The sequence below is a fragment of the Pteronotus mesoamericanus genome, unplaced genomic scaffold, assembly GCF_021234165.1.
Source record: "Pteronotus mesoamericanus isolate MK-2021 breed Mesoamerican mustached bat unplaced genomic scaffold, CSHL_Meso_final scaffold_54, whole genome shotgun sequence".
Taxonomy (NCBI): Eukaryota; Metazoa; Chordata; class Mammalia; order Chiroptera; family Mormoopidae; genus Pteronotus; species Pteronotus mesoamericanus.
In genome coordinates, this window is record NW_026555321.1 from 2,073,645 (window position 1) to 2,098,821 (window position 25,177).

A 25,177-nucleotide genomic window follows, 5' to 3' on the forward strand; every position below is an offset into this window, starting at 1 on the left:
ACTCACAGTTCCTGAGAGGGCAGCCTGCCCCTCCCACAGGCTCCCCACCGCCTAGCGGGTCCTGGAGGTCTCCTGGCCACGTCTGTGCTGAGAAAGCAGCCCCACAATTGCCAGGTGTCATCCAAACTGCCACAGCCTACACCCCCCTGTCCCTGTCCCCCCTCCCTGAGACTGCACAACAAACCAAAGCCAGGGCCTACCTGACCACAGTCCAGGCCCAGCCAGACCATTGGTTGGTGGCCAGGAAGCAGTGTCACAATGGGGCAGGGAGGTCCTGGGGTGGGGAAGGAATGCTGAGGAGCAGCATTCTATTCCAGGGGAGCAACTGGCCAGAGATACTTGGGACAGAACGGGGCAAGGCAGGTGGAGAGAAGCCCGTGAGCCAGCCCCATGCCTCCGTGCAGGCTGTTCCTGGAACTCGGAGCCCCTGCCGTCCCCGGAAGGGTCCCGCCTCCACGGAGGGAGGTCCAGATACCACCCACCCATCCTCAGTCCCCATGCCTGGGGGGGGGGGGGGGCGCGTGGTGGGAAGGAGAGTCAGAGGAGCAACAGGCCGTACCTCCAGCTGCTCCCGGATCTGGGGGCAGAGGTGAGAGCAGGGCTTTGGGCCTGGGCCCTAGGGGCTGCGCTGCCAACGCGGTGCAGCGGGGGTGGGGGGGCAGCGGAGGTGGAAGATTAGGTGGTGAGAAGCTTGGGAGCTTCTGCCGAATGGCTTCTCTTCTCTGAAAGCTGGAGGAGAAGCTACCCGTTGAGAGGGAGAAGGAAGGGACGCAGTGTGGAGGTGAGAAAAAGCCACCTGCGAGAGGTGGTAAACAAGCTGAGGTGAGAATGCTGGGTGCAGTTAAAGGCCCAGTTGAGGCTGATGACTGTTGGCTCACAGAACAGACCTGCCAACTGTGAGACTCCCTCCAGGCGGGCCCAGCAGGGCCCAGCGGTCTGGGGCACAGGGAGAGAGCAGGCAGGTGTTTGGGCTCCTTGGCTGCTATGGTTTTGTAAGTTGGGGTACCACCAAAGGGTGAAAAGGATAAAGTTTAGGGTGCTGGCAACCGGGAGAAATGATCTCCATCTCTCAGTAGAAATTAAAATGATGGCTTACATTCTCCAACCCGAGGACAGTGGTGGGGAGGCAGTAATGACGCCAACAGGCCACAGGGCCCACTGAGGCTAAGGACAGTGTTATGGACTGAAAGCTTGTGTCCTCCCTCGGTTGCCCAACTTTGTACATTGAAGCCCTAACCCCCAGGGATATTTGGCAGTGGGCCTGGGGAGGAAATGTACGTTAGGTGAGGTCATGAGGGTGGGCTTTCACGATGAGATCGGTGGCTTTCTAAGAAGAGATTCCTCCCCCTCCACCTGCGTGCAGAGGAAAGACCGCATGAGGGCACAGCGAGGAGCTGGCTGTCCACAAGCCAAGAGGAGGTCCTATCAGACCCTGGCCCTAGGGCCACCCTGATATTGGACTTCCAGCCTCCAGAGATGAGAGAAAATAAATTTCTGTTGAAAGCCACCGATCAATGGTACTGTTACCGCTGCGTGGGCCCGTGACGGCAGGTGAAGCCAGGTGGGAATGATGGGACGAAGGTTCAGAAGGCTGGGATGCTGCGGTCAGAGAATGGGATGTCTGATGATCCCTCACTTGTTCACTCATACGCCAGACATTTCGGGGGAGGGGGAGAGGGGTTTTCCCACGCTGGCGGCAGGAGCTGGAGTGGAAGGGACAACCATGAAGCAGGGAGCTTTAGGCGAATGGAACTGTGCGCGCTGGAGGGCAGGCAGTAGGAGCCAGGAAGGGGTAGGTTTCAACAAGAGGAGGTTTCTACAAGGGAGAAGGGCTGAAATGGTTGCGCAGTAGCGATGGGGAGCGAAGAGGCTCTCACCCCAGCTCCCTGGCGGGGAGAGGATGTGTGACCAGAGGAAGTGGGGGAGACAGAGTATCCTTCTAAAAGGACTGAGGACACAAGAGCTTCTGCTAAATTTAGAGCAGCAGCTGCAGAGACTCGGGTGTGGGACCACGGGGGCCAGGTCAGTGTGGACAGTGACAAAGTACAGGAGTTGGCTGAGGAATGGATGCGGGTGTCTTAGACTTTTGGCAGTGACATAGAAAATACAAGATGTGCCGTACAGTGATCAGTCTTGAGGGGCCTCTCTGAGGAGGGAGGGCACCAAGCCTAGTGGCCAGGAGGCTTCTTGTGGGCAGAAGCAAAGGACACGGAGAAGCTAAGCTATGTGTCCAGAGCTTGGGCCAGCGGAGCCACCAACCAAAGGGTCGTTACCTCCCAACTTCCTCTCCGACCCAGGCCTTCTCCTAGTTCCACAGCCGTCACCCCGTTTCATCATAGGGGTGTTGGGAGGATCAACGGAGGCCACAAACACCTGCAGTTAATTTCGTGTTTCTCTGCTTCTACTCCTGGCCCCTTCCAACACATTTTTTCAGGTAGAGAATAATTTTTAAAATACAAATCTCCTCGAGCTCTCTCATGCTTACAGAACGGTGGCTTTTAATTGCCCTTAGAATAAATTTCAAAATTAAGGATATGGTCTTAGAAGGCCCACATGGAGCTGGTTGCTCCAACTCCCAGAAGTCCCGTGGGGTGCTGAACACAGCACAGTGTACAGGTGATGTGTTGTGGAATTGTGCACCTTTAAACCTGCATAATTTTGTTCAAGTGTCACCCCCAATAAGGAAAAAAAAACCTCCCAGGAATCCAGGCAGCTGCAGCACCTGCCCATGGCTAGTCCCCCCCCCCCCCCGAAAGCATGTCCGCATCCCCTGCCTGCCTTCTCTTCATCTGGCCTGCAGGCCTCTCCAGGCCCCGCCCCGCCACAGCCTCAGCGGCCTTGTCTAATACCGCGGTGCTCTATCCCCCTTGTCCCTGGCATCCGTGCGAGGTTCCGGGTAGCTACAGAGAATTCTCCATCTCTGGGTTCAACCAGTTCCCAAAGGCAGAGCAAGGTGCATGGGTCTCCCTGACAGATGAGTGCCTGAGTGAGCAGCAAGTGAGGCAAATCGAGGGGTGTGTGAGTCAGGGCCACGCTCAGGGACTCAGCCCAGTCCTGAGCCTGGCAGCAACCCAGGGATGGAGGGTGGCCCTCCCTTCCTATCTCCTTGGGTCCTGGGGGCAGATTGCCGAAGACCTCCGCCTTTCACACTCAACCAGGGCACCCAAGATTAGAGTCCTTGGGGATTAGTGTCGAGAGACCTATGAGATCACAAATTTGATCATGGGAAGCCCGAGGCCCAGAGTAGGAGGCCTCTGGCACCCAAGCCTGAGCTGTGAGCCCCGCAAAAGCCCACCGTAACATGAGTAATGGGTCCACTGCTAGCGTGTGTCCTGAGTCTGGGCTGGGCGGCGCTCAGCAACACCCTAGGGAGAACAGCGTGGCCCAGCCCAGGCTGTCCACAGCTCCCCAGGGTGGAGCCCGCGCCAGGCCTGCCCGTCTTCTCTTCTGAGGTCCAGCTGCCCATCTCCTACCAGCAACCGTCAAAAAATGAACATTTACCCGTTGGCCAGAAGGAGCCACAGGGCCCTTTGTAATCCACCCAGAGAAAAGTCTTTCTCCCCAGCGGGCCACAATCCCTGAAGACGGGACAGTCCCTGAAGACTTGCCGCGAGGTAGCAGGTGACTTCTGCATTTCTGCTTGTGTCAGTGAGGGGTCTATTTTAAGTCTCTTTCCACGAGTGAAGATCACTGTGCCTCAAAGGGATGCAAGTGTCCACACCTTAGAGCTGAGAACAGCCTTCGGCTTTGAAATGGCCATCTCCCCACTCCTCTCGGGGGGTTTTCTTTCTATCCTTGGCAATGTCAGCTTGGGTGTCACACTGTGCCAAGACATACTTTTCACTGTCCCCACGGGAAACCTTGGGCATGGGACGCCAGATTGGGTGCACAGCAAGAGGCACAACGCAACTTTTCTTCATCACTTAATACCAGAGAACTGTGAGTAACAACTACCCATGTAATTGGAAGGAAAGTTGCTGGATGATTCCACATTGGGTTCACAAAGACAGGAAAACTGGTCCAGCACCTACCACTGCCTCCAGGCTCCATAAGAGAAGGGGAGCTGAGGGAGGGAGGTTCTGACAGAACCTCTACGGGACTGGGCTGCCTGGGACAACAAGAGACCGGAACCTCTCTCTCAGGACAGGGATCAGCCTGAAATGGCCTTGAAGGCCAGGCAAAGGAAGGGGTAGTGGCCAGCCAAGCTCTTTTCACACTCTGGGTGGCACAAGGATGGATGGTATCCCTGTGGCCCAAACAGCTGGGCAAGGTGGCCTGGCCTGAGGGACCGCACCTGAGGATTGTCCTGTAAGGTAAGGTATGCCAGCAGTAAGAGAGATGACGCAGGAGCCACGCTGGGAGCAGGCGCTGGAGAGGGTCCTGTGGTCAGTGGCGAGGACATTGGTCAAGTTAAGGAACAACACAAAGGTCCCGAGAGGATCGCTGGACAGCCTCAAACAGGCCTGGGAAGGAGTGGATTTCCAGGAACCCGTAAGAGTGCACCGACTAATGATTAGCTAGCATGACCTGGAAGGAACTGCATCTGGGAGCAGCCAAGCCAAAGCCCTCCCTGTAGGTCCCCCTGGCTCTTTAGTAACCAGAAGCAGTGGACTGTGAAACAGGGGCCGGGGCACAGAGAGGAACAGAGCCCATCTCCACTTGGTCCCTGGGCCACACAGGTTCAGTGCGAGCTGAGTTCCCGTGGCAGGATGGAGGAGCTTTGAAGAGAATGCAAGGCTGAAGCTTTCATTTCCCCTGCACGTCGAGGCTTCTCTCAGCAGGATCAAATGTCCTGTGGGACCCCTCCCCTGGTCCAGACAGTGGAAGGAACCGTCACCTCTCGTGACCCACAGACTTTTCACCCTCCTGCCGGGACAGAGAACTCAACTTCACAAGTTTTCTCCTACTGTACACACTCAGAAAGGCCCTACCTCGGTGTCCCGTTCTGGGTGTCACTGTGTTTAGAGGGCAGGTGGACCTCAGATTGAGAGGATTAGGGAGCCACAGCCCCACCAAGACTATCAGAGAACAAGTTAGACCAAGACCCAAGACCGGAACCTGGACGAGGGTGTTGGGGGTTGGGCTCCGGGGATAAGGCAGGTGATGGAAGGAAAGAGGCCCTGTCCCAGCCGCCCCAGGCGTGGGCCTGGCAGTCGGCACTGGTGCTGGCGTCAGGGGCCGGCGTGTCGCCTCCGTCAGCGGAGCCGGTCTTGCGCACAGGTCCCAGCTGTGTCCAGGGGAATGAAATCAGAAGTACGTGCTGCTCACAACGGCCACCCCTGGGCTGGACATTCTTCCTGAGTCCTCCGCTCCCTTCTCTGAGGGCTCTGCCTTCTGAGCCCTAAAGGGAGCAAGAAGCCGTCACTGGCTGACCAGAACTGGTCCCATGGCAGTGTCCCTCCCCGCCCCTTCCCAAAGGAGGGGGAATCTAACTCAAAGCCAGTCAGTTGTCTGGGGTTCCTAAAACCCCCGACATTGGCCTCTAAGCGACAGTGGGCAAATGGTGAGGTAGAGGCATGGGCTTCTGACATGGGGGCCACTGATGGGACGCCCGGGCCCCGGGCTTCGGAGAAAGCCAGCAGCTCACCACGGCTGGGGCTGCTGCTCCAGGTCCTGGATGGTGTCCTTTATGGTCTGGCCACGCGTCTCAGGCAGCAACACACAGAGTAAGCCCGCCCCGATGGGGAGGCTGCCGTAGATGACCTTCGGGAGGGCCTTGTGGTAGTAGGCCAGCAGCATCACCAGGGGCGTGAGGATGCCCGCGATCCTTGAGAAGATGGCCACCAGCCCCATGCCCGTCTGCCTGGGGGAAGGCCAGCGCCACCTGAGCAGACCCGACCTCCGCTCCGGGCCGCGGCGCCACCCCAGCACCCTCCCGTGGGAGAAAACTCCTCACAATGGCCCCACGGTTGCTGCAGGGTCTCCTGGCTCCTCTGCCCCTCCCGGCCTTCCTCCTGCACATTGAGCTCCCGAGAGTCCAACCGAGGGCCCTGTGCCTGCCGCCTCCAGGCCTCTCGGTCGCCAGCTGCTCTCCTGCTCGTCTGTCCAGTTTCAGGTCAAATGCTGCACCTGCCGCATATCCCCTCCCCTGCCACCCTGTGACAGTTCCTCTTCCTGGGTCATCCCTCCCTCAACGTATTCCGTATTCCAATCCTGACAATCCCGACATAGCCAGAGCAGGGCCTACTTCCCTATCTGTCTTCCACCCGCCTGGGGACCACTTGCGGCTTGGGCTGCCCCAGAGCCAGCCTTGAAAGCTAGTTGTGGACCTGCTGTGAGCGGGGAGGAGGGGTGGCCAGCACCGGAGTCTCTGGAGCAGGGCAGCGGGAGCTGCGGCGCTTACCTGATGATGGTGGGGAAGAGCTCCGCAGAGTATACGTAGGAGATCGTAAACCCAGAGGCTGTGGCAAACTTGCCCACAATGGCCAGCACGGTGGTCACTATGGGCAGATCTAGAGGAGGAGGCTTGTCAGCCACATGAGGGGCAGACGGTCTCCTCACCTGGGTCCTGCACCCTGCCTGGTCCACCCAGACTCTGCAGCCCTTCTGAACCCGAACCCCAGGGAAGCCCTCCCTCCGGAAGGGCAAGCAGTAGGCCACAGGCAAGTCAGGGTGAGTGGAGACAGGGGAGAGCTGGTACCTGCTGGGATGAAGATGGTGCTGATGCACATCAGGCCACCCACAACCAGAGTCCCCAGCTGGCTCCATCTGCGGCCAAACCGCTCCATCATGAAGATGCTGGAGTAGCGGGCAGGGACCTCAACTGCTCCGAAGATTAGTTGCGTCAGGTAGATGTCCAGGCCAAAGTCCCCCACTTGGAGGCTCAGACCAAAATACCCCAGACTGTCCACAAACCTACAAAGCATCCAAGGGTCCCTGTCACTTTTGGGCGATAAGACCATCACACTCAGGGAGAGAGCCTGACTTGGCCCGAAGTCACAACAGGAGAAGGTAGCACAGCCAGGGAGAGACCCAGTCCTTCCCGCAGAGCCCCTCCCAGCCGGAAGGTCACCATCCCACATCCCACTGACACACACCAGGGAAGGGGCAGCCCTTCGCTGTGGCCTCAGGGGGCGGCCGGGGCCCCAGGGCCCTCACCAGATGAAGAAGAGAATCAGGGTCACCTTCCGGAGCTGGGGGTGTCGGAACAGGTCCAGGGCATTCCCTGTGGGGCCTGTCTTCTCTGGCACCATCTGAGAGGAAGATGTCGTGTGAGGGGCCAGCAGAGGAGTGTGTGGGGGTCAGATGAGGGGGCAGGCAGGGTCGCCTGCCCTACATACCTGACTCAGCAGCTCTGGGGAGAGTTTCCGCCTGTTGACTGAGGCTGCCTTCTGGATCACTCGTTTAGCCTCCTCAACCCTTCCCTTGGTCAGGAGCCACCGGGCAGATTCTGGCAGAGCCCTGTAGGTCAGGAATGGGTGTGACTGGCAGGCATGGAGTCCTAGAGCCTCCCCAGTGCCCCAGGAGCCTCCCTGGCTGTCCCAGTGCACACGGAACCCCACAGCCTAGCAGGCTCCCTCTCCCAGAAGTGTCTCTGAGGATCCCGGAGGCGAATGTGAGGGCTACACTCCGACCCCACGGGAGCACAGCTAACCCAGGCTGGCTGGCTCCGGGAAGTAGCTCCTCACCAGAAGTAGAAGAAGAGCAGAAGGACAGGCGCACTGCCGGCGATCTGGAAGAGCCTCCAGTCACGGACGCCGTAGGCAAGTCCCGCGAGGGCCATCTGCCCGATGGAGAAGCCGCACTGGGCCAGGACCACGGCCTGAGTCCGCCGCGAGGGCCCCACCCACTCTGCAACTGTGAACAGAGGCTGAGACCGGGCCTGGCCCTGCCCTCTCGCACCCTGTCTCCCGAGAAGCCGCCCTGTCGGGGTTGAAGTCTTAGTCCCAGCCCAGGAAGCACAGGTGTGACCACTTTAGGTATGGGTCCCTGACCAGACCCCCTCAGGCAGTCTGGGGAAGGAGGCCAGTCCCCAAGGCCTCTCCCTGGCAGGGCTGAAGCCTTCGGGCCAGATACTCACGTAAGGTGACATTGGTCAAGGCATATCCAGACACGGCAGTAGCCACAGCAAAGCGCATGAACACATAGAGATCAAAGTTGGGCACAAAGGCCATGCCCACGCCGATGAGGGCAAAGAGCAGCAGCTGTATCAGGATACTGACTTTACGACCAATCCTGAAGTGCAAAGGGGACAGGTCCAGGAGGAACTCTCTGAGGGGAACGAAGGAAGGGAGACCCAGTCCTGCCCTGTGTTCTCTGTGGGAGACACCTATGCTAAGGTAAGGGATGTGCTGGTCAAGGTCCTTACCAGTCACAGAGGGGCCCAAAGATGAGAGCACCAACGAGGAGCCCCGCCATGTACACTGACTGCGAGGTCTCCTGCAGGTGCTTCCGGTCACACACTAGGTTGAACTGAGACAGACACAGGCAAGTATGAGTCTAGAGGCAGCTGGGAGCAAGTCCTTTGTCACTTAGGCCACCCACTACAGACTTCCCAGGGCAGCTGCCCTCAGTTCCCAAACTGTGCGCCAAATTCCCCCGGGGAACCAGAGTGAACTTACAGGGCTTAGCATGATATTTAAAATACTGCAGGAAAATAGAGCCAATACTCAATGTCTGCCTGGTAGCACGTGAACTACTACTAGCTCAGGACAGTTGTTTCAGCACGAGATTGTGCTACTTTCAGTGACATCAGCTCTGTGGGACGTTGTATTTTGGGCAGTTGCTGTGAAAAGAAGCAAGAACCAGGAGAGAATCAATGTGGATCAGGGAACGAAGGCAGTGATGGTTAAGAGTTGTGAAGTTGTGCCATTCCCAACCAATAGCCACATGCCTCCTATTAATTGTATTTATTTAAGAACAAGATATGGGTGTGAGGGGAAGGGGGCGGGTGGAGGTAAAAGAGGTATAAGGGGGATACATGGTAATGGGAAAAATACAATAAAAATAATTTTTAAAAAAGAATGAAAGAAAAAGGTGTCCTTTCAATTGATGTGTCTTATTTTTTTAAAGCAGCTATTCAATTGTTAGGACATAAATGTTTACATAGCTTGCAGGGTCAAAAATTCCTTCGTAAATAAAACTGTGACATGTTTCTTCTGGCCTGGAGAGGCCATGGAAAATGACGGCCACACAAAGGAGGCAGCGACTGGGGACCTCTGGCAGAGCTCCGACTGCTACTCCCTGACAAACACGGGGCCTCTTCGTCACAGCCACGGACCCCTGTGACCCACCTGGGCCTCCCAAGTTTTCACACCTGGAAGCAAAAGCCCCTTGAAACTCTTATCATTCCCCGGCAATCAGCACTAAGGGGTCCTCGCACACCCCTCGGGGGACGAGGGTAGGACAGAGAAGTGTGAGCGCACATGCACAGAGCGGTGGTGTTGGGAGTGGGGGCGGCGCGGCGCACCTGGAGACACACAGAGAGAACCCGACGGACAGACTGGGGAACCCCTCGGGGAAGTGTGCCTGCCCATATACTGCTGTACACGTCTACGCATGTGCCCACACAGTAAGTCCACGTGACCGCCCCAACCCCCCCGGTTTCTGGGCCCCTCAGGGAGTTCTGCGCCCCCTACCCCCAGCTCAGCTCCATACACAAATGTTTGTGGGGGAACGTGACATGCGAGCTGCCCTCCAGAGCTCATAGAGGTAGCTTCCCAACACTGACCAGTGCCTTTTGAGTGCTGAATCTGTGTTGGGTGCTATGCCTAATGCTTTACGTCCATTACCTCAAATAATTCTGACAACAATCCTTGACTTACTACTATTCCCCAAAGGAAAGGAGAGGTTAAGCAGCTAATCCTTGACCCCACAGCAGCAGCTGGCCTCAATGCACAGCTTGGCTTTGCCTGGGCACCTTCAAGACAAGCACAAGTTGCAGCTGTCTGCAGATTGCTTTGCAGCTGATGCAGAGTGGCTCCAGGCAGTGGCTGACCCTACTCCCCGGGAGACCCCAGAGCCAGCGCACACAGTGGACAGCTTCAGATCATGCTGAAGCATGACCGCCCAACCACCTCCACAAGTGACACGTGCAAGGAGCGAACTCAGTGGGCACCAGAGCCCCACTGAAGTCCAGCTGTGTGGGACGGGTCCCTGCCTAGCTATTCCTCTCCGGTGGCTGGTGGTTGTAACCAGTCCTTGCAGCTGATTGACCTAGGACTGAATCCCTTTCATTAATGTGCCAAAAACAATCAAGTTTCAACTACAAGAGGAAGGTGTAGGCACCCACATGCAGGGGGTACACCTTGAGTGCCCAGCTTGGGTGAACAAGGAGGCTGTGCCACTGGACCCTACAGGATACCTACTAAATTAGGCCACACTACCAAAACATGGTGTCACAGCAACTCTACTTAATAAGTAGAAACAAACACAGGGAGGCTGCCAAAACAAGGAGTCAAAGAAAAAACAAAACTCCAGAAAAAGAACTAAACAAAATGGAGACAAGCAGTCTACTAGATGCAGGTTCAAAACCCCGGTTATAAGGATGCTCAGAGAATTTAGTGAGAATGTCAACAGTATACAGAAAGACCAGTCAGAAATGAAGGATACATTAACTGAAATGAAGAACAATTTACAGGGAATTAATAGTAGAGTAGAAGAAGCTGAGAATCAAATCAATGATTTGGAATATAAGGAAACAAAAACACCCAATCAGAACAGCAAGAAGAAAAAAGAACCCCCCAAAACCCACCCTCTAGGAAGAAACAGAGTGGGCCTAGGTGCTTTCCGAGGCATTGTCTTAACCTGGGGCGGCTGGAGCGGGAATCTTCCTGTTTTTCTGTCTGAGTCCCTCCAAGAGAATGAATTTATTGGCAAGAGCAAATGCTCAGTATTCAACAGGACAAGTCCTAGAGTTATGGGTGTCCACCAGCCTCCCAGAGGTCGGCCCACGGAGATCGGGAGAGAGAAGGTGAAAGTAGGGAGCCCAAGTCAAGTGAGCAGAATGGCAGATGAGTGGATAGGGCAAGGGAGAGCACGAGAGAGTTAGGAAAACAAAGGAAGATTGGTAAGGAGGCATACGCGCAGGGGCAGGCTGAAACACAAAGGCAAATGGACAGGCAAGTGAGAACATGGGAGAGAGACAAAAGCATAAACATAGAAAAACAGGAGGGGGCAGGAAGGAAGGCAGGCAACTGGGCAGACAGGCAAAAAGGCATAGATGAATGGACAGATGGGCAGAGAGATCACAGAAAATGGATAGGGGGTAGACAAGGCTAGAGGGCAGAGGAAAAGAGAAAAACAGAATCAACAAAAAGATAAACAGGCATATCAATGGCTGATCATTTGGGCACAGGAGCACAGGGTAAGACAAAGACAGGGGTCCCGGGGATGGAGAGCAAATCATAAGGCCCAGGAACTGACAGACATAAAACAGGTGGACAGCCAGCCAAAAAGGCAGCCTACCTCATTCTTCAGGGACGGTGGCTTATCTTCAGGATAGTCCCAGCCCGCCACACATGGCTGTGTCTCATTGAAGCGGTGGCTGAGGATGTCGTCCAGGCTGGCACCATCGGGGGGAGGCCGGAACATGCGGCAGGGCTCAGGGTTGCCTACAGCATCCAGAGGCACGCTCAGGGACAGCTGCTCGGCAGCACTCAGGTTCAAGGTGTGGTTCTTGACCCACGCCACCGAACAGTGGTGCGTCTCATCCAGGGTCATGAAGACTTGGGCAAACATGTAGTAGGCACCCAGGATGTTGGGGACAGTCAGCAGCAGCAGCAGCTGTATCTGAAAGCGACCGAAGTCACCAATTTCAGCCAGAACCTGAGAAAACTGAACCATGTTTACTGGTCACCAAGTCCTCAGCCGGAGGCCGGTAGAGAGCTGTGCACCTTGGTCCTGGGTTACTTGCTCTGCCTGGCCGTGATATGGCTGCTTTAATGTTTAATCCAGTCTCGTCCAGTTCCACCTTCACACCTCAGCTCCCTTGGAAGGATAGGCTAGGATGAAAAAAAGAGTCCACTGTGGCTTGCAGAATCAGAGGATGTTTTATTGACTATGTGACAGACACTGGCATCGCAAGAACCAAGGAAATCTTCTCGGGCCCAGCACACAGGACAGAGTTTTACCTGAACATTAGACAGTGTCCGCCCCTGCCCCCACCAACTGCCACCTCCTAAGCAATTCATACCCAGTTCAGTAGAACCCAAATTCTGAGAGTAGTTGTGATAGCCAAAGGGACACAGAAGTCCCTTCTAGCAACCGGCTCATGCTAAGAGAGCTGCAAGGGCCCATATATATTAACTCTGTCCCCGGACCATTCTAGCCTCTTGACTCTGGTGATCTCATCTTTCCCCTGTTGGTTCCCGGTGCTGGTGGTAGGCAACCGCGGGCCGTCCCAGGGCAGCATGAGGGCCAGGGGAGCCACTGAGGGCACGAATGCTTTTCCTTTTCAGCACTAAAGACAATTCAAGAATGCAGCGAAATAACAGAGCAGTAAAGAATTGCATTTTCATCTCTAATCAAGGAATCAACCACAAAGACAAGGCCAAGATTAAAAATAAATGCCAGCTGCCCCAGAGTAGCTCCAGTGACCCTAGGCAATCTCCATGACAACCTAAGAACACAGGACAAAGTTTCTACCAGAGGCCCCAGCTCTGGAAGTCCAGTTGGTGGTCACCCCTAACCTTGCTGGAGTTGGGATTCTTATAGGATGTGGGACAAAGGGAGGACTTCAAAGAGGAATCCTCCCAAGATAAAGGCTCCTAGCTTTTACCCCTTGGAAGGCATCTAGTTCAGTCATGGGAGCTGGGGAATGATGGCTTAAAGAGAACATTAGGAAAAAATACATGTGTATATATGCACACACATTAACTTATTTGCTTGTGTATGGATAAGAAAGCCTTTATAGCCCTAGCTGGGTGGCTCAGTTGGTTGGAGTGTCATCCCACATACCAAAAGGTTGTAGGTTCGATTCCTGGTGAGGGCACATACCTAGGTTGCATGTTCAATCCCCAGCTGGGGCGCATACAGAAAGAAACTGATAGATGTTTTTCACATCGATGTTTCTCTCTCTCTCTCTCCCCTTCCTCTCGCTCTCAAATCAATAAATATATCCTCAGGTGAGGCTAAAAAAAATCATTTTCATATTTTCAACTTGGAACCATTTTAACAGCCAGGTAGAGAAACATGGGTAAGGGAATACAAGGAAGCCAGGGTGTGCAGGAGAGCTCTGGACACAAGTGCCTGCATCTATAAGGCACAGCCTCTGGCTGCCTGTTCATTACTCAGCACGGGTTTAAGGTGGGGCAGCCCGTGGAAAGCAGAGGTAAGGGTACACGATGTTGCGTGGGAAGAGTGCTATCCTCTCCACCACCCACCGCAAACTCCCCACCAGGGAGTATCTCTCATGAACAAGGATGCCAAAAATCCTCAACAAAATATTAGCAAACTGATACAACAATGTATAAAAAGAATTTTATACCATGACTAAGTGGGATTTATCCCAGGTATGCAAAGCTAGTACAATATTTGAAAATTAAATGTCATCGAGAATGTCATCCTTTGCATCAACAAGCTAAGGGGGAAAAAAGTCACATGATCACATCAATAATGCAGAAAGAGCATTTGACAAAATCCAGTACCCATTCATGATAAAAACTCTCAGCAAATGAGGACTAGAGATGATCTCCTCAACTTAATAAAGAACATGTACAAAGAGCTATAGCTAATATCATACTTAATAATGAGAAACTAGAAGCTTTTCAGGAACAAGGCAGAGACATCTTCTTTCATCATTGCTTTTCTTGAAAAATTTTATTTATTGATTTTTTTTTAAGAGAGGGGGCAGGGGAAGAGAGGAAGAGAGAGATTGATTTGTTGTTCCATTTATTTATGCATTCATTGGTTGATTCTTGTATGTGCCCTGACTGCGGATGGAACCTGCCACCTTGGCATTATCAGGACAACATTCTGTCTAACCAACTAGGCTACCCAGCCAGGTCGCCATTGCTTTTCTTCCTTCCTTTCCTTCCCTTTCCTTTCCTTTCCTTTCCTTTCCTTTCCTTTCCTTTCCTTTCCTTTCCTTTCCTTTCCTTTCCTTTCTTTTCTTTCTTTCTTTCTTTCTTTCTTTCTTTCTTTCTTTCTTTCTTTCTTTCTTTCTCTCTCTCTCTCTCTCTCTCTCTCTCTCTCTTTCTTCCTGCCTTCCTGCCTTCCTTCCTTCCTTCCTTTTCTTCTTTCTTTCTTCCTTTCTTTTGTTTTTTCTTTTTCTTTTTTTACAGTAGGTTAGAATTCAGTTTAACCATTGCTTTTTAACATCATGTTGGACATCCTCCTATATAATTCAATGATATAAGAAAAAGAAAGAAAAAGTATATAGATTGGGAAGGAAAAAAGAAAACTGTCTTTATTGACAAATGACATGATTATCCAAAAAACCCAAAAGAGCCCTGGCTGGTGTGGCTCCATGGACTGAGCGCAGGCCTACAAACCAAAAGGTCGCTGGTTCGATTCCCAGTCAAAGGCACATGCCTGGGTTACAGGCCAGGTCCCGAGTTAGGGGTGTGCAAGAGGCAACCGGTTGATGTACATCTCACACATTGATGTTTCTTTCCCTCTCTTTCTCCTTCCCTTACCCCTCTCTAAAGGTGAATAAAATCTAAACAGACAAACAAACAAACAAAACAAACCCAAAAAACCCAAAACCCCAAAAGAATCATATGAAACAAGTGGACATCCACGGGCAAAAAAACCCTGAATCTAGACAAAGACCTTACACTCTTCACAAAAATCAACTCAAAATGGATCATAGACCACACTGTAAACAGCAAAACTATACAACTTATAGAAGATGACGTAGCTGAAAATCTACATGACATGGCAATGGTAATGGCCTTTTAGATGCAACAGGAAAGGCATGACCCATGAAAGAATTGATAAGCTGGACTTCATTAAAATTAAAACATTTGGCTCTGCAAGGGAGTGAAGATGACATGCCACAGACTGGGAAAAAAATATTTGCAAAAGAGGTATCTGATAGAAACTATTAACCAAAATATATCAGATAAAGAGATATCTGATAAGGAACTATTATCCAAAAACTCTTAAAAGTGAATAAACAACCTGCTTAAAAATGGGCTTAAGACCTTAACAGACACCTCACTGAAGAATATATTCAGATAGCGAATTAGCATCTGCAGAGATGCTTAAGATCATGTCATTAGGGAATAGTATATTAAAATGTGATACCACTGTATACCTATTATGACAGACAAAATCTTAAACACTGACACCACCAAATGCTGGCAAGGATGTGAAGCAACAGGAACTCTCATTCACTGGGCACTTTGGAGGACAGCTGGTGCTTCTCCCAAAACTAGACATACTCTTACTGCACAGCTCACAATCAGGCTCCTTGATATTTATACAGAGCTGAAAAATGTGTATCTGCATAAAATGAATGTTTATGGCACTTTTATTCATAACTGCCCAAACTTCTAAGTAGGTGAATGGATTAATACAGCCAGACATAGAAGATTTTTCCATGCTAAAAAAAAATGGGCTGTCAAGCCATGGAAAGACATGGAAAAACCTTAAACACATATGACTAAGTGAAGGAAGCCGTTCTGAAAAGGCTGCGTACTGGATGGTTCTAACTATATGACATTCTGGAAAAGGCAAAAGTATGGAGGCAGTAAAATGATCAGCAGTTGTCAGGGGCTAGAGGGGAGACAGGAATGAACAGGCAGAACTCAAGAGGGTTTTAGGGCAGTGAAACTCTTCTGTACAATAGTGTAATGATGGATACACTATTACACATGTGCCCAAGCCCAAAGAATGCACAGCAGAAACAGTGAACCTGAATGTAAACTATGGACTTTGAGTGATAGTGACATATCAATGAAGATTCATCGACTACTTTGGTGTGAGATGTTGATAGTGGGCAAGCCTGTGCATGTGTAGATTCAGGCAGTATATGGGAACTCTGTATACTTTCTGTTCAATTTTGCTATGGAACTAAAACTGCTCTAAAAAAATAAAGGGGCAGATGAGTTGACCCAAAGAAGGAATCCACGATCTGTTGCCTGGAGCAGTTACTATAAAGAGACAGGCCTCTTGGCAAGATCGGCAACGGGCAAGTGTCCTCACAATAGTCGAGTCCACTTTTATGACCCACTTATCTTAACAAATTCAATCAAATCTGGTAACTGCCAATTCCAAGGCTCCAGGACTTGAGCTCTGGGTTGCCAAGACCCACCAGCAGTCCTATCGTTGGTCAAAGGCCACCTTCTGTTGGGAAGGAATTAGGATCGTGGAGACTGACTTATCCAGGAGCTGGAGGGATATATGGGGCCTAGAACTTCACGAAACCTCACCGTTGCAGTATCAAAGCCAAATCAGACAAGTTCAGCCCTGCTCTGAATTTTCCAAAGGGAATTCCCAAAAGCTTGAATCAAGCATCTCTCCCCTGCCCAACCCCTGCACAGAATCAATCAGAAAAGATCAATACAGGGAGCTCTCTATCCCACCTTGTCAAATTTCTTTGGGTAGATCCTCTCCCCCTTCCACTTTCGGGATTTCAGTTTCCCTGTCTGTAAAACGACTTTAAGCTATTCTAATTTGTAAATCACTATGCATATTTTTTGATTTCTAGTTTGTGTGTACTTTGGCTTTTCTTATTTGCATGAAAAATTAAACTTAGTAGTGATTCCCTGACCCACTCCCACTACCCACCACTAAAGTAAAGATGCCTTACACCACCACAGACAATTTACTCTTTATTGATTAAAAATGAAGAAAACATGCAGCAAAATACAAAGTCAAAAAAGGGGGAGGAGTCAAATATTTTACATCTTCCATAATCTACCATACGTCATAAGGAGAAACCTCCATTTATTGATACATCATTATTCTATCCTCCAGATTATTAAATAGTTATCAGCTGGCTCTAGGATTTGGTTCAAAACTTAAGCAAAAACAACCAAACAAATCCAACAGTCATTTAGAAAGACCATACATTTCACAAACAGCATTGGCACATGTTACCTTGTGCTAGTCAGTCCCTACCCCAGGGACCAGGGAATCCTGGGGACCCCAGGACAGAGATGTACCCTGAACCACCCACCACTTCTGGAAAGGAGCAAGGTCTCTCACTAGGTTACATGTTGTCCCACCCGGGAAGTTTCTGTTCACTGATTTCCTCAGCACCACTGTGCAAGTCAGCAAAGGAAGCCCACCGTCCTGCAGAAGAAACAGCACTGTCCTGGGGCTGGGTGACTGACTCCTAATTCCCAGCAGGGCAAAAAATGAACTGAAAGGGAAGAGGAAGCCCCAGCTCACTTCTGCGGTCATGCCTGTCCCACTGCAGTTCCAGCGTAATGGCTGGCTTGAGAAGCTCAACAGCATGCGTTGCTGCTTCCCCCAGCCTGAGCTTCGGATTGCCCCCAAACAGAAAGCTAGACCAGTGACACCACATCCTGTGGATTCATAAATGCGTAGACTGTGATGGGCTTATTGACACCAAAACACAAACTCTGTATAAGTCACTAGTCTTGAAGAGGATACTGTTTCCTTTTCAAACTTCTTCCTACCTCCTTGTCCTCATTCCCTCTACCTGCCCCCAAAGAGAGAGAAGAGAGAAGAGAAAAGAGAGAAGAGAAGAGAAGAGAAGAGAAGAGAAGAGAAGAGAAGAGAAGAGAAGAGAAAAGAGAGAGGAGAGAAGAGGAGAGGAGAGGAGAGAAGGGAGGAGGAGAGAGGAGAGGAGAGAGGAGAGAGGAGAGCAGGAGAGAGACAAGGAGAGAGGAGAAGAGAGGAGGAGAGGAGAGAGGAGGAGAGAAAAGAGAGCTAAGTGATTTTTTTCCAGCAAACCTGTCACCCTTCTTCCCTCTTTCCAGGCCCAGCAGGTTCCCTCCTGCTAACAATCCTGTGGGGACCATGGACTTTGGTGTCCGATCCTCTAATCTACTTTCTCCCAACCCCCATCTCAGACCCATCCCCTCTCCTACTCTCCAACATCCACCCCTTTCCCAACATGCCTTTGCACCCAGGGTAGGTGAAGAAAGCCCGTGACGGAAACTCTAAGCTCAGGATGACACCAGAGCTGTGACAAGTCGGTCGTGGGAAAGCTTTCAGAGATGCTCCAAGAGAAAACTAGGTCAAGCGATCCTTTTACTATTCACGGACCAACAGTGCTGGGAAGGGCTGGTACCGCTGTGTAAGGGGCAGCTCTCCCCTTTTCAATGGGCCAAAACCCCTCTGTGTGTGTCGTTTAAGGCCAGATTGAGGATCCCTTTCATATACAAAACGTGTTAGGGCTATTTGTAGTTAGACAAAGGCTGACTGTGAAACAGTAGGAAAAAAAAAATCAACCCCACTGATTATTCACATATTGCATTATGAGTGCTCTTTTTTAAAACCTAAAGAATAATTTATATTATTTCTGTAGAAAATCAAATGAATACTGTCTACTCAGAAGTCCTAAGTCACGGCACATGTGGTTTCACTTTCCGTCTTGGGTCGGGCTCCACACACCGCAGTGGGGACCCCTCCGAAGGGCTGGGGCAGGCGGCCCCGCCACCCGGGGAGTCTCCTTTATTGCTGTAGAAATCGCAGCCTTGTGTTTCCTCAGGACTTGGAGGCCAGGCAAACTGATTTTCATGGGAGGATTGAGGAGCAGCTTTGCTTCAGTTTAATTTTTTAAATTCTGAAAATAAATAACTTCCACAATGTATGAGTTATGATTTTTCTGTCCAAAACCACTGCTGGGAAAATTCACTTTTATAAGCCAATACTTGATGTTTTCTCTAAAAACAGCTCAAAGTTCCACTTTGAAGGACCTGCTGGCTGAAGTCTGACTGCAGTCAGATGTTGTGCACCCGCTGAGGTTAAGGCGAGCGACCCTTTCCGGAGGGAGTAATGAAGAGGGTGCCTGAGAGCAGCTTCAGCAAAACGCTCCGAGACGACAGGAGCAAAACCAGAAGACAGGTCAGGCCGCCTCCGGCCGAGGCTGTGCTTCTTCCTAACAAAGGTTGCTAGAATTCACGTCAGATACAAAAAGAATAAAAATCCCTAAATTAAATTCTCTGGGGTCCGGCTGAACAATCAACTTTTAATCGCTACTTCAGTAGGGGTAAAGAGATAGCCTAAGATGCCCACATCCTGCCAGGTGTGGGGAAACAGGTGGCACAAGGAAGCCCCAGGGAGCTGCTCCTTTCCACCCGGCGCTGACACGGAGTAAGGCAAGGCGAGCTCAAAGATCCCCCTCCTGGGCCTTGAGGCAGGGGCCGCTGCTCAGATGGAGGGGGAGAGAGGACGTGTGCGGTGAGTCTACTAACGGAACTCTTAAAGGGATGCTGGCCACTGGTGATCCGACGTTTCTTTCCCTGTGGGAAAGGGGGGATGATGGCAGGAAGAACATACAGAAAGACCTCTAAAGCTCCTAGCTGGGAGGTTTGCTGCTGGGTTCTTTGGCAGTAGTGGGCTTAGGCCAACAGAAGCAACAGAGATACGCATGTGTGGACTCTCCTGAGGCCTCCTCTTCCAGGGCTGTCATTTAGCTGATGCTGAGCTGGGCAAATCCTATGAGTTTACCATCGTCGGGAATGTCCGAGCCTTCAACACCAGATGCCTAAGAACCAAACAAAGTAAGAAGCTGTGGCTATTTATAAATAAATTTCGGGAAGCAATTAAAACTGATAGGGGGACTGTGGGAAGGCTGGCAGTGGGGGACAGGTCCCTGGGAAACAAACAGGGCAGATGAAGGTGTCTTTTCTAGAAAGGATGGAGGCTGGGCACACAGCAGGAGCCAAACTGGCTCACAGTCTCCTGAGAACAGTCAAGGGCCCGGGGTAGCAGGCTTCCTGGGAGGGGCAGAGGAAGGAGGCTGCTCAAAGGGAGACTTCAGACCAGGGCCTTGGGGGCACTAAATGAACATAATATACGATATTTTAAAATTCTCATCACCCAGAGGATATGGAATGTGGTCTGCAGGGGCTGTTGGTGAGTAAAAAGTAAGATGGTTTAACAAAGGGGAAGAGACAAATACCAGTTTGAAAGTGACAGATCGATTCGACTGAGGTTCTTCCACAATTTTCTGCAAATTAGCTGCCACTGTAATCATACAAACAGAGAAAGAATTAAGAATGTTACTAAATCCACTTTCAACCATATTTTAAGAACTTAAATGGTAGTTTAGAATCTTCTATGTACAATTAAATCAGAAGCAGAAAGGTAAATCACTCCCCAAGGGACAGTATCTTTTAACCTCAATTCCAAGTAGCACAAGTAAATCTCGAATCACTGTCAAATGCACTTTCTTTAAGGTGCTGTATTAACTTAGAAAAGAAACTCAAGTTAAAGAAGTATGATTTGCATATTCACAGACCTGAAAGCCAGCAAACTATGGCCTGCGGACTATTTCTGTTCTGCCTGGGAGCTAAGAAATGTTCAAAAACAACAGACTGCACGTGACCCATAGAGCTTAAATTACTATATGGCCCTCAACAGAAAAACTTCACTGATTTGCCCTGGACATTGGTCTTTTCCCTCCATAATAAGTAAATACGACCTGACTGTGCCTTTTCTTACTTCCTGCTTTTTCTAGGATTAAATCTCTAAAAACTTGCTTACCTCTTAGCTCCACAAGGGTAAGAGTCCATCCTCCAAAATGGACTGGACATGGCCAAGCTTACTTTAACTTGTGACTTTTGTCGTTACTTCTACCAGGGTGTACCAGAGGGCTTTCACTTACTGTCACTGGACGTCACGAAACAAACTCAGAAGTGCAATTTTCTTTCTTAAAAGGAACTGTCCCCAATATCTATTATTACAGCCAAGCCAAGAACTATTCCAAGGCCACTGACATGCTCACTGGAACCAAAGCCTGGTTTTCCTGGTCCTCAGTACACAGACAGAGACACAGGGGCAGAAGGGCAGAGCAGAATGGAGTTACCTATGACTAAGTCCCTTCCATCGACCAGGCCGGCAGAAATGAGTTCCTGAGAGACACCCTCCGCTGTATCTGCAACGACAAAGAAAAAGGTGCTCCATTTCTTGTGCATGCACGTCGCTGCTAACTCTTAGAGCAGGTGTGGGCACTGCCAGACATTTGCTGCTAAATCTACAGAACCAAGAAAGCAGGTGGGGATCAATATAAAGGTAGCTCTTTAAGTAATGGTGTCATTTCGATGGGTTTCGGGCCCTTCTTGGGAGAGCCCCTGACAATGATGCTGTAGAGGAAGCTCCTATTATGAGGGCAACCCTGCACCCGAGTCCCATGAGCTCTGAGACATGATGATGAGCATGTGACATCTCCAGGGCTAATAAAAGAGTGATGTTTTCCCCCCTCAATTAAATCATGAAAAAGTAAGAGTAATCTCTGGTTTTGGGGGATCACACTCTTAAGTTTTTTGCTAAGATCATTTTTGTATTATGATGGGCTTTTATTCATATCTAGTTATTTTGGGTGGTGTAATACAAACAACGGGTACAATGAAAATCTTTTAAAAAGATAACGACAGAGTATCCCCAATTACCCTCACCTCCAACTGACTCGGTGCTGCTCTCTCCCAAGAGCTGAGCGCTGAGCCCCTGAGGGCACGGGAGGACCTTGGGAAGGAGTGCGCTCACACTTGTCAAAGACCAGGGACTTGAATTAGTTAATGGACATGTGATTCTGCCTGGTTTTTAAAAAGTAAAGCGAATACACCTCTGTTCATCTGCATCTATTCTCTTTAATAATTAGTTGCTGATGATACTAAGATAGCAAGAAGATTAAGCGTGACACAAAGGACAGGTGTCTGTTGCTGCTGGCCACTCCCCAAACCTGAACCCTGAGTACAAAGGCAATAAGCCTTGTTCCAGGGAGAAATTCATGGCCAGACACTACCTGTGACAGGCTCAGTTTCAGGCTCAGTTTCAGCCTCAGCAGAGAGGAGAATGGACACTGTGTTTCTTCTTTATTGTCATGAAAGAACTTTGCACTCTGACAGGTTTGGGTTTGAATTCCAGCTACATCTCCTCCCAGCTGTGTGAACTGCAACAATTTACTTCACTTCTTGATTTCATCATCCAAACAATATGGATAAAAGTATGTAGGGGGCTGTTTTGAGAACTGAATGAGATAATGCACATTATCAGAGCATACGCCTGGCCTACAGTAAGCAGTAAATTCAGAGCTGTATTAATCACTGGTTTTTATCACACAGCTGACCCCTGAACGACGCAACTGCGATGAGGGGACGCTGACGCCTGCGCAGCGCAAGATCCGTGTGCCCGTGGGCTGCCCCCACACTGAACTCCTGACAGCCTACTGTTGTCTGGAAGCCTTCACAGTAACATAAACAATCAATTAATACATATTATGTATGTTACATGTATTGTATGTTATGGTCAAACAATCAAGTAGAGAAAAGAAAGTGTTACTAAGAAAATCATAAGGAAGACAGAATACATTTATGGTACTGATTGAAAAAATCTGTATATAAGCGGCTCCATGCAGTTCAAAACAGTGCTTTTTGAGGTCAACTGTACTAGGTTTTCCAAATAAGACAGCAGTAAATAAATTGCATTTAAATTTTATTCATATGCCCCCAAATCCCTTTAAATAAGGAACATTTCATCATCCTTTAACACAGCAAAATACATTTCAAGGACAAAAACTTCCCAGATTTCACTAAAGAAATCAGAGGTTATTTTGTTTCCAGTGTTTTTGATAACTCACCTCTCCCAGGAGTAAATTCAAATCGAATGTCATTTAGTTCTTTTTTGGAATTCCTATGAAAGAAAAACAGACTGTGTAAAATCAATTTTTGAATTTATGTATACAGACTCTGCCAACATTCGTTAGGAAATCTGTGCCTCCAGAAAAGCGTTCTCTACTTGTAGGGCATTACACCTGGTCCTTATGGGATGGGAAAAACGTCAGACGTGGTTTTTAGATAGGACTGAATGGGTAGGTAGGATTTGGGGCAGCCTGAGAACATGGGAAAACAACTGGGCCGATAGAGGCAGCAGAGTTAATACATAAATCCACAGATTCTAACAAGTGACGCTTGAGGAAACGTTAAAGCAATCATTACACACACCGTGGACTGAGATGAACCAGGCTCCCTGGAAGCTCCAGTTGAAGGTGGAGAAATCAGAACATTATGTCTAAAGGCAGACATGTCTGATCACTTAGGACCCAAATTTTATCTCAGCAACCCAGAGGGCTTGGGTCTATTTGACAAATACTTGAGAATGTTACTGAAATTTTGCTTGAAATACAGCTACCCATCTCCAACACAACTTGCCCCCAAGTGACTCTGTCCCTTGCACAGCCTTCTCTGTGCATCTGTACCCAGACTTTTAAACTTCTGCATGTATATTACCTGAAATTTGTTTTTAGCTATGCTAGCACATAATTCAATTCAACTTCCAACTGAGACTTGATTATCAAGTGAGGCATTTCTCTTTCTCTTCTTCCGGTATCCCGCAACAGCTAAGAGCACTATATGTAGCCTGCTGACTACATAACTCTCCCGTCTATTCTTTCTGAAAGCTGATTAAAATTAAGATCAAACGTTCAGCATCACTTTAGTGATTTAACTGACATGCCCAAACACATACACCTTTAAACACAATAATATGCTAACTGGTCTAATTCTCCTCTGGTCATTTAACTTCCCAGTCTTCATCAGCAAGAATAAGAATCTAGTCTCCCCCTCCATATACAGGACTGCATCGTAGTCCATTAAGAAGCCACCATCTCAAAAAGCTAACTACCTCTCTTACAAGTATTTCTCCACCTTCCTGAAGCACATGTCAAACAGAACTTTTATACTGTCTACTGACTGCTATAAGGTATCAAAACAAATTTTCAAAAAGAGACAAGGGGTACTCTTTATGTACAATTAAAACAGGATAAGAGCACTAAGACATTCTATTAATTCAGAACTATTTGAAAGGAGAAAAGGTATACTGAGTAGGCTTCTGTAAAGGAAAGGTAACCGAATCTGCTTTCTTCCCCCTTTTGGCATAATTGCATTGCTCTTAGTGGTAAAATCAAAACATTCTCAAAATAGCTCTTGCTACCTCTATCTCTAATTATGGTCTTATTGAGAAGAAGACTAGCATTCATAAGTGCAAGGAGGAATGAGTCAGTGTCACTTAGTGACACTTTTTAAAAAATGTTAGTAATAGTTAAAGAAGGCCTGAGCCATCTCAGGCAGTGCTTTTAAAACCAATCGTTTTTCCAGTGCATATGAGTAGAAAGAGACCTACAGCAATACAACACCCATAGCTATTTTAGTAAGAACGCTCTGGAATCCTAATGCAATGCTTGCAGAGGGAGGGAGGGTTAAAATGAACAGATCACCACTACGGCACTTTCCTGGGAGCAGCCTGTCACGGCCTCGCCAAGAAACATCAATTTAGAGCACATGCTGGAACACAGAGAAACAGACCAAAAATATGCTTGAGGCTCTCCCATTCCTTTTTAAGAATCAGGCCTCTATTTGATCTGTCACAATGAGGAAACACTCCGCTCTTGGGACAGTTCTCTCAGGGTCCATGACATTCATGTGGCCACGATTACGAAACTCACTTCAGAGGAGCCACCTTAACGCTGCTCTCCTAAAAACTGTTCCTCAGGTAGAGGCCGCATTCCTTAGGCTAAACTACCTAGACTGCGAATGCACACATTTGTCACTGGTAGTGGAGAAACCACCAAGAGAACGCAGCAGTGGATGAGCTACCGTCAGGCCCTCACACCGTTCCTGCTGGTCCTGTGGGAAGCAACGCGCCTGCACGCAAGCAGCACTTGACGCCAGGAAGAGACGCAATCCCGTCCGGTCGCGCTCAGGCACAGGCTATTGGGACAACGAGTAACTTCTGAACAGCGTATTCAGAGTATTCAGAAAACAAAACAAACAAAAAGGTCTGCTTACCTTAATCTTAGTACTAGACTGATAGGGATCCTGGTTTCTTGTGAATCTGCTCCTGAAGACAGAGCCTAAAAAGCATTGAAAGGGAGAAAGTCACTGCCTGGACTATTAAGCGTGGAGGCGACCAGCGGTCATCTGCAGAGGAACTGTCCGCTTGGCAGCGATGTGCTTCATCTCCCGGTGAGGCCATCCTTGTCCCTAGGACATTCCCTGCTGTGGGAGGACATGAACTCCAAGGCAGCAACAAGAGCTGAATGTCAGCCTGAGTCAAACACAATTAGAAAGAGAATTCTCAAACCTACATGAAAGTCCAT

The 25,177-nt window shown here is 49.7% G+C and overlaps 2 protein-coding genes across 4 annotated transcripts in view; both read right to left on the reverse strand.

Moving 5' to 3' along the window:
* Nucleotides 1–5,247: 5,247 nt before the first annotated feature.
* On the reverse strand, nt 5,248–11,784 carry SLC22A13 (solute carrier family 22 member 13). The gene is made up of 10 exons (XM_054595071.1): nt 11,407–11,784; nt 8,309–8,412; nt 8,021–8,175; nt 7,629–7,797; nt 7,281–7,401; nt 7,099–7,193; nt 6,641–6,855; nt 6,344–6,452; nt 5,588–5,803; nt 5,248–5,341 (listed from the first exon to the last, which is right to left on the reverse strand). Exons 1-10 carry the CDS (start codon nt 11,782–11,784, stop codon nt 5,248–5,250), a joined length of 1,656 nt encoding a protein of 551 aa, XP_054451046.1.
* Nucleotides 11,785–17,704: 5,920 nt separating this feature from the next.
* OXSR1 (oxidative stress responsive kinase 1) overlaps nt 17,705–25,177 on the reverse strand; it is a 67,619-nt gene continuing 60,146 nt past the window's right edge. For all 3 annotated transcript variants that reach the window (XM_054595506.1, XM_054595508.1, XM_054595507.1), the window contains 5 exons: nt 24,867–24,931; nt 22,661–22,713; nt 20,891–20,959; nt 19,985–20,049; nt 17,705–19,567 (listed from right to left, as the gene is read on the reverse strand). In XM_054595506.1, the coding sequence (XP_054451481.1) occupies nt 19,493–19,567; nt 19,985–20,049; nt 20,891–20,959; nt 22,661–22,713; nt 24,867–24,931 (327 nt within the window). In that variant the 3' untranslated portion in view covers nt 17,705–19,492. The remainder of the gene's footprint in view (nt 19,568–19,984; nt 20,050–20,890; nt 20,960–22,660; nt 22,714–24,866; nt 24,932–25,177) is intronic.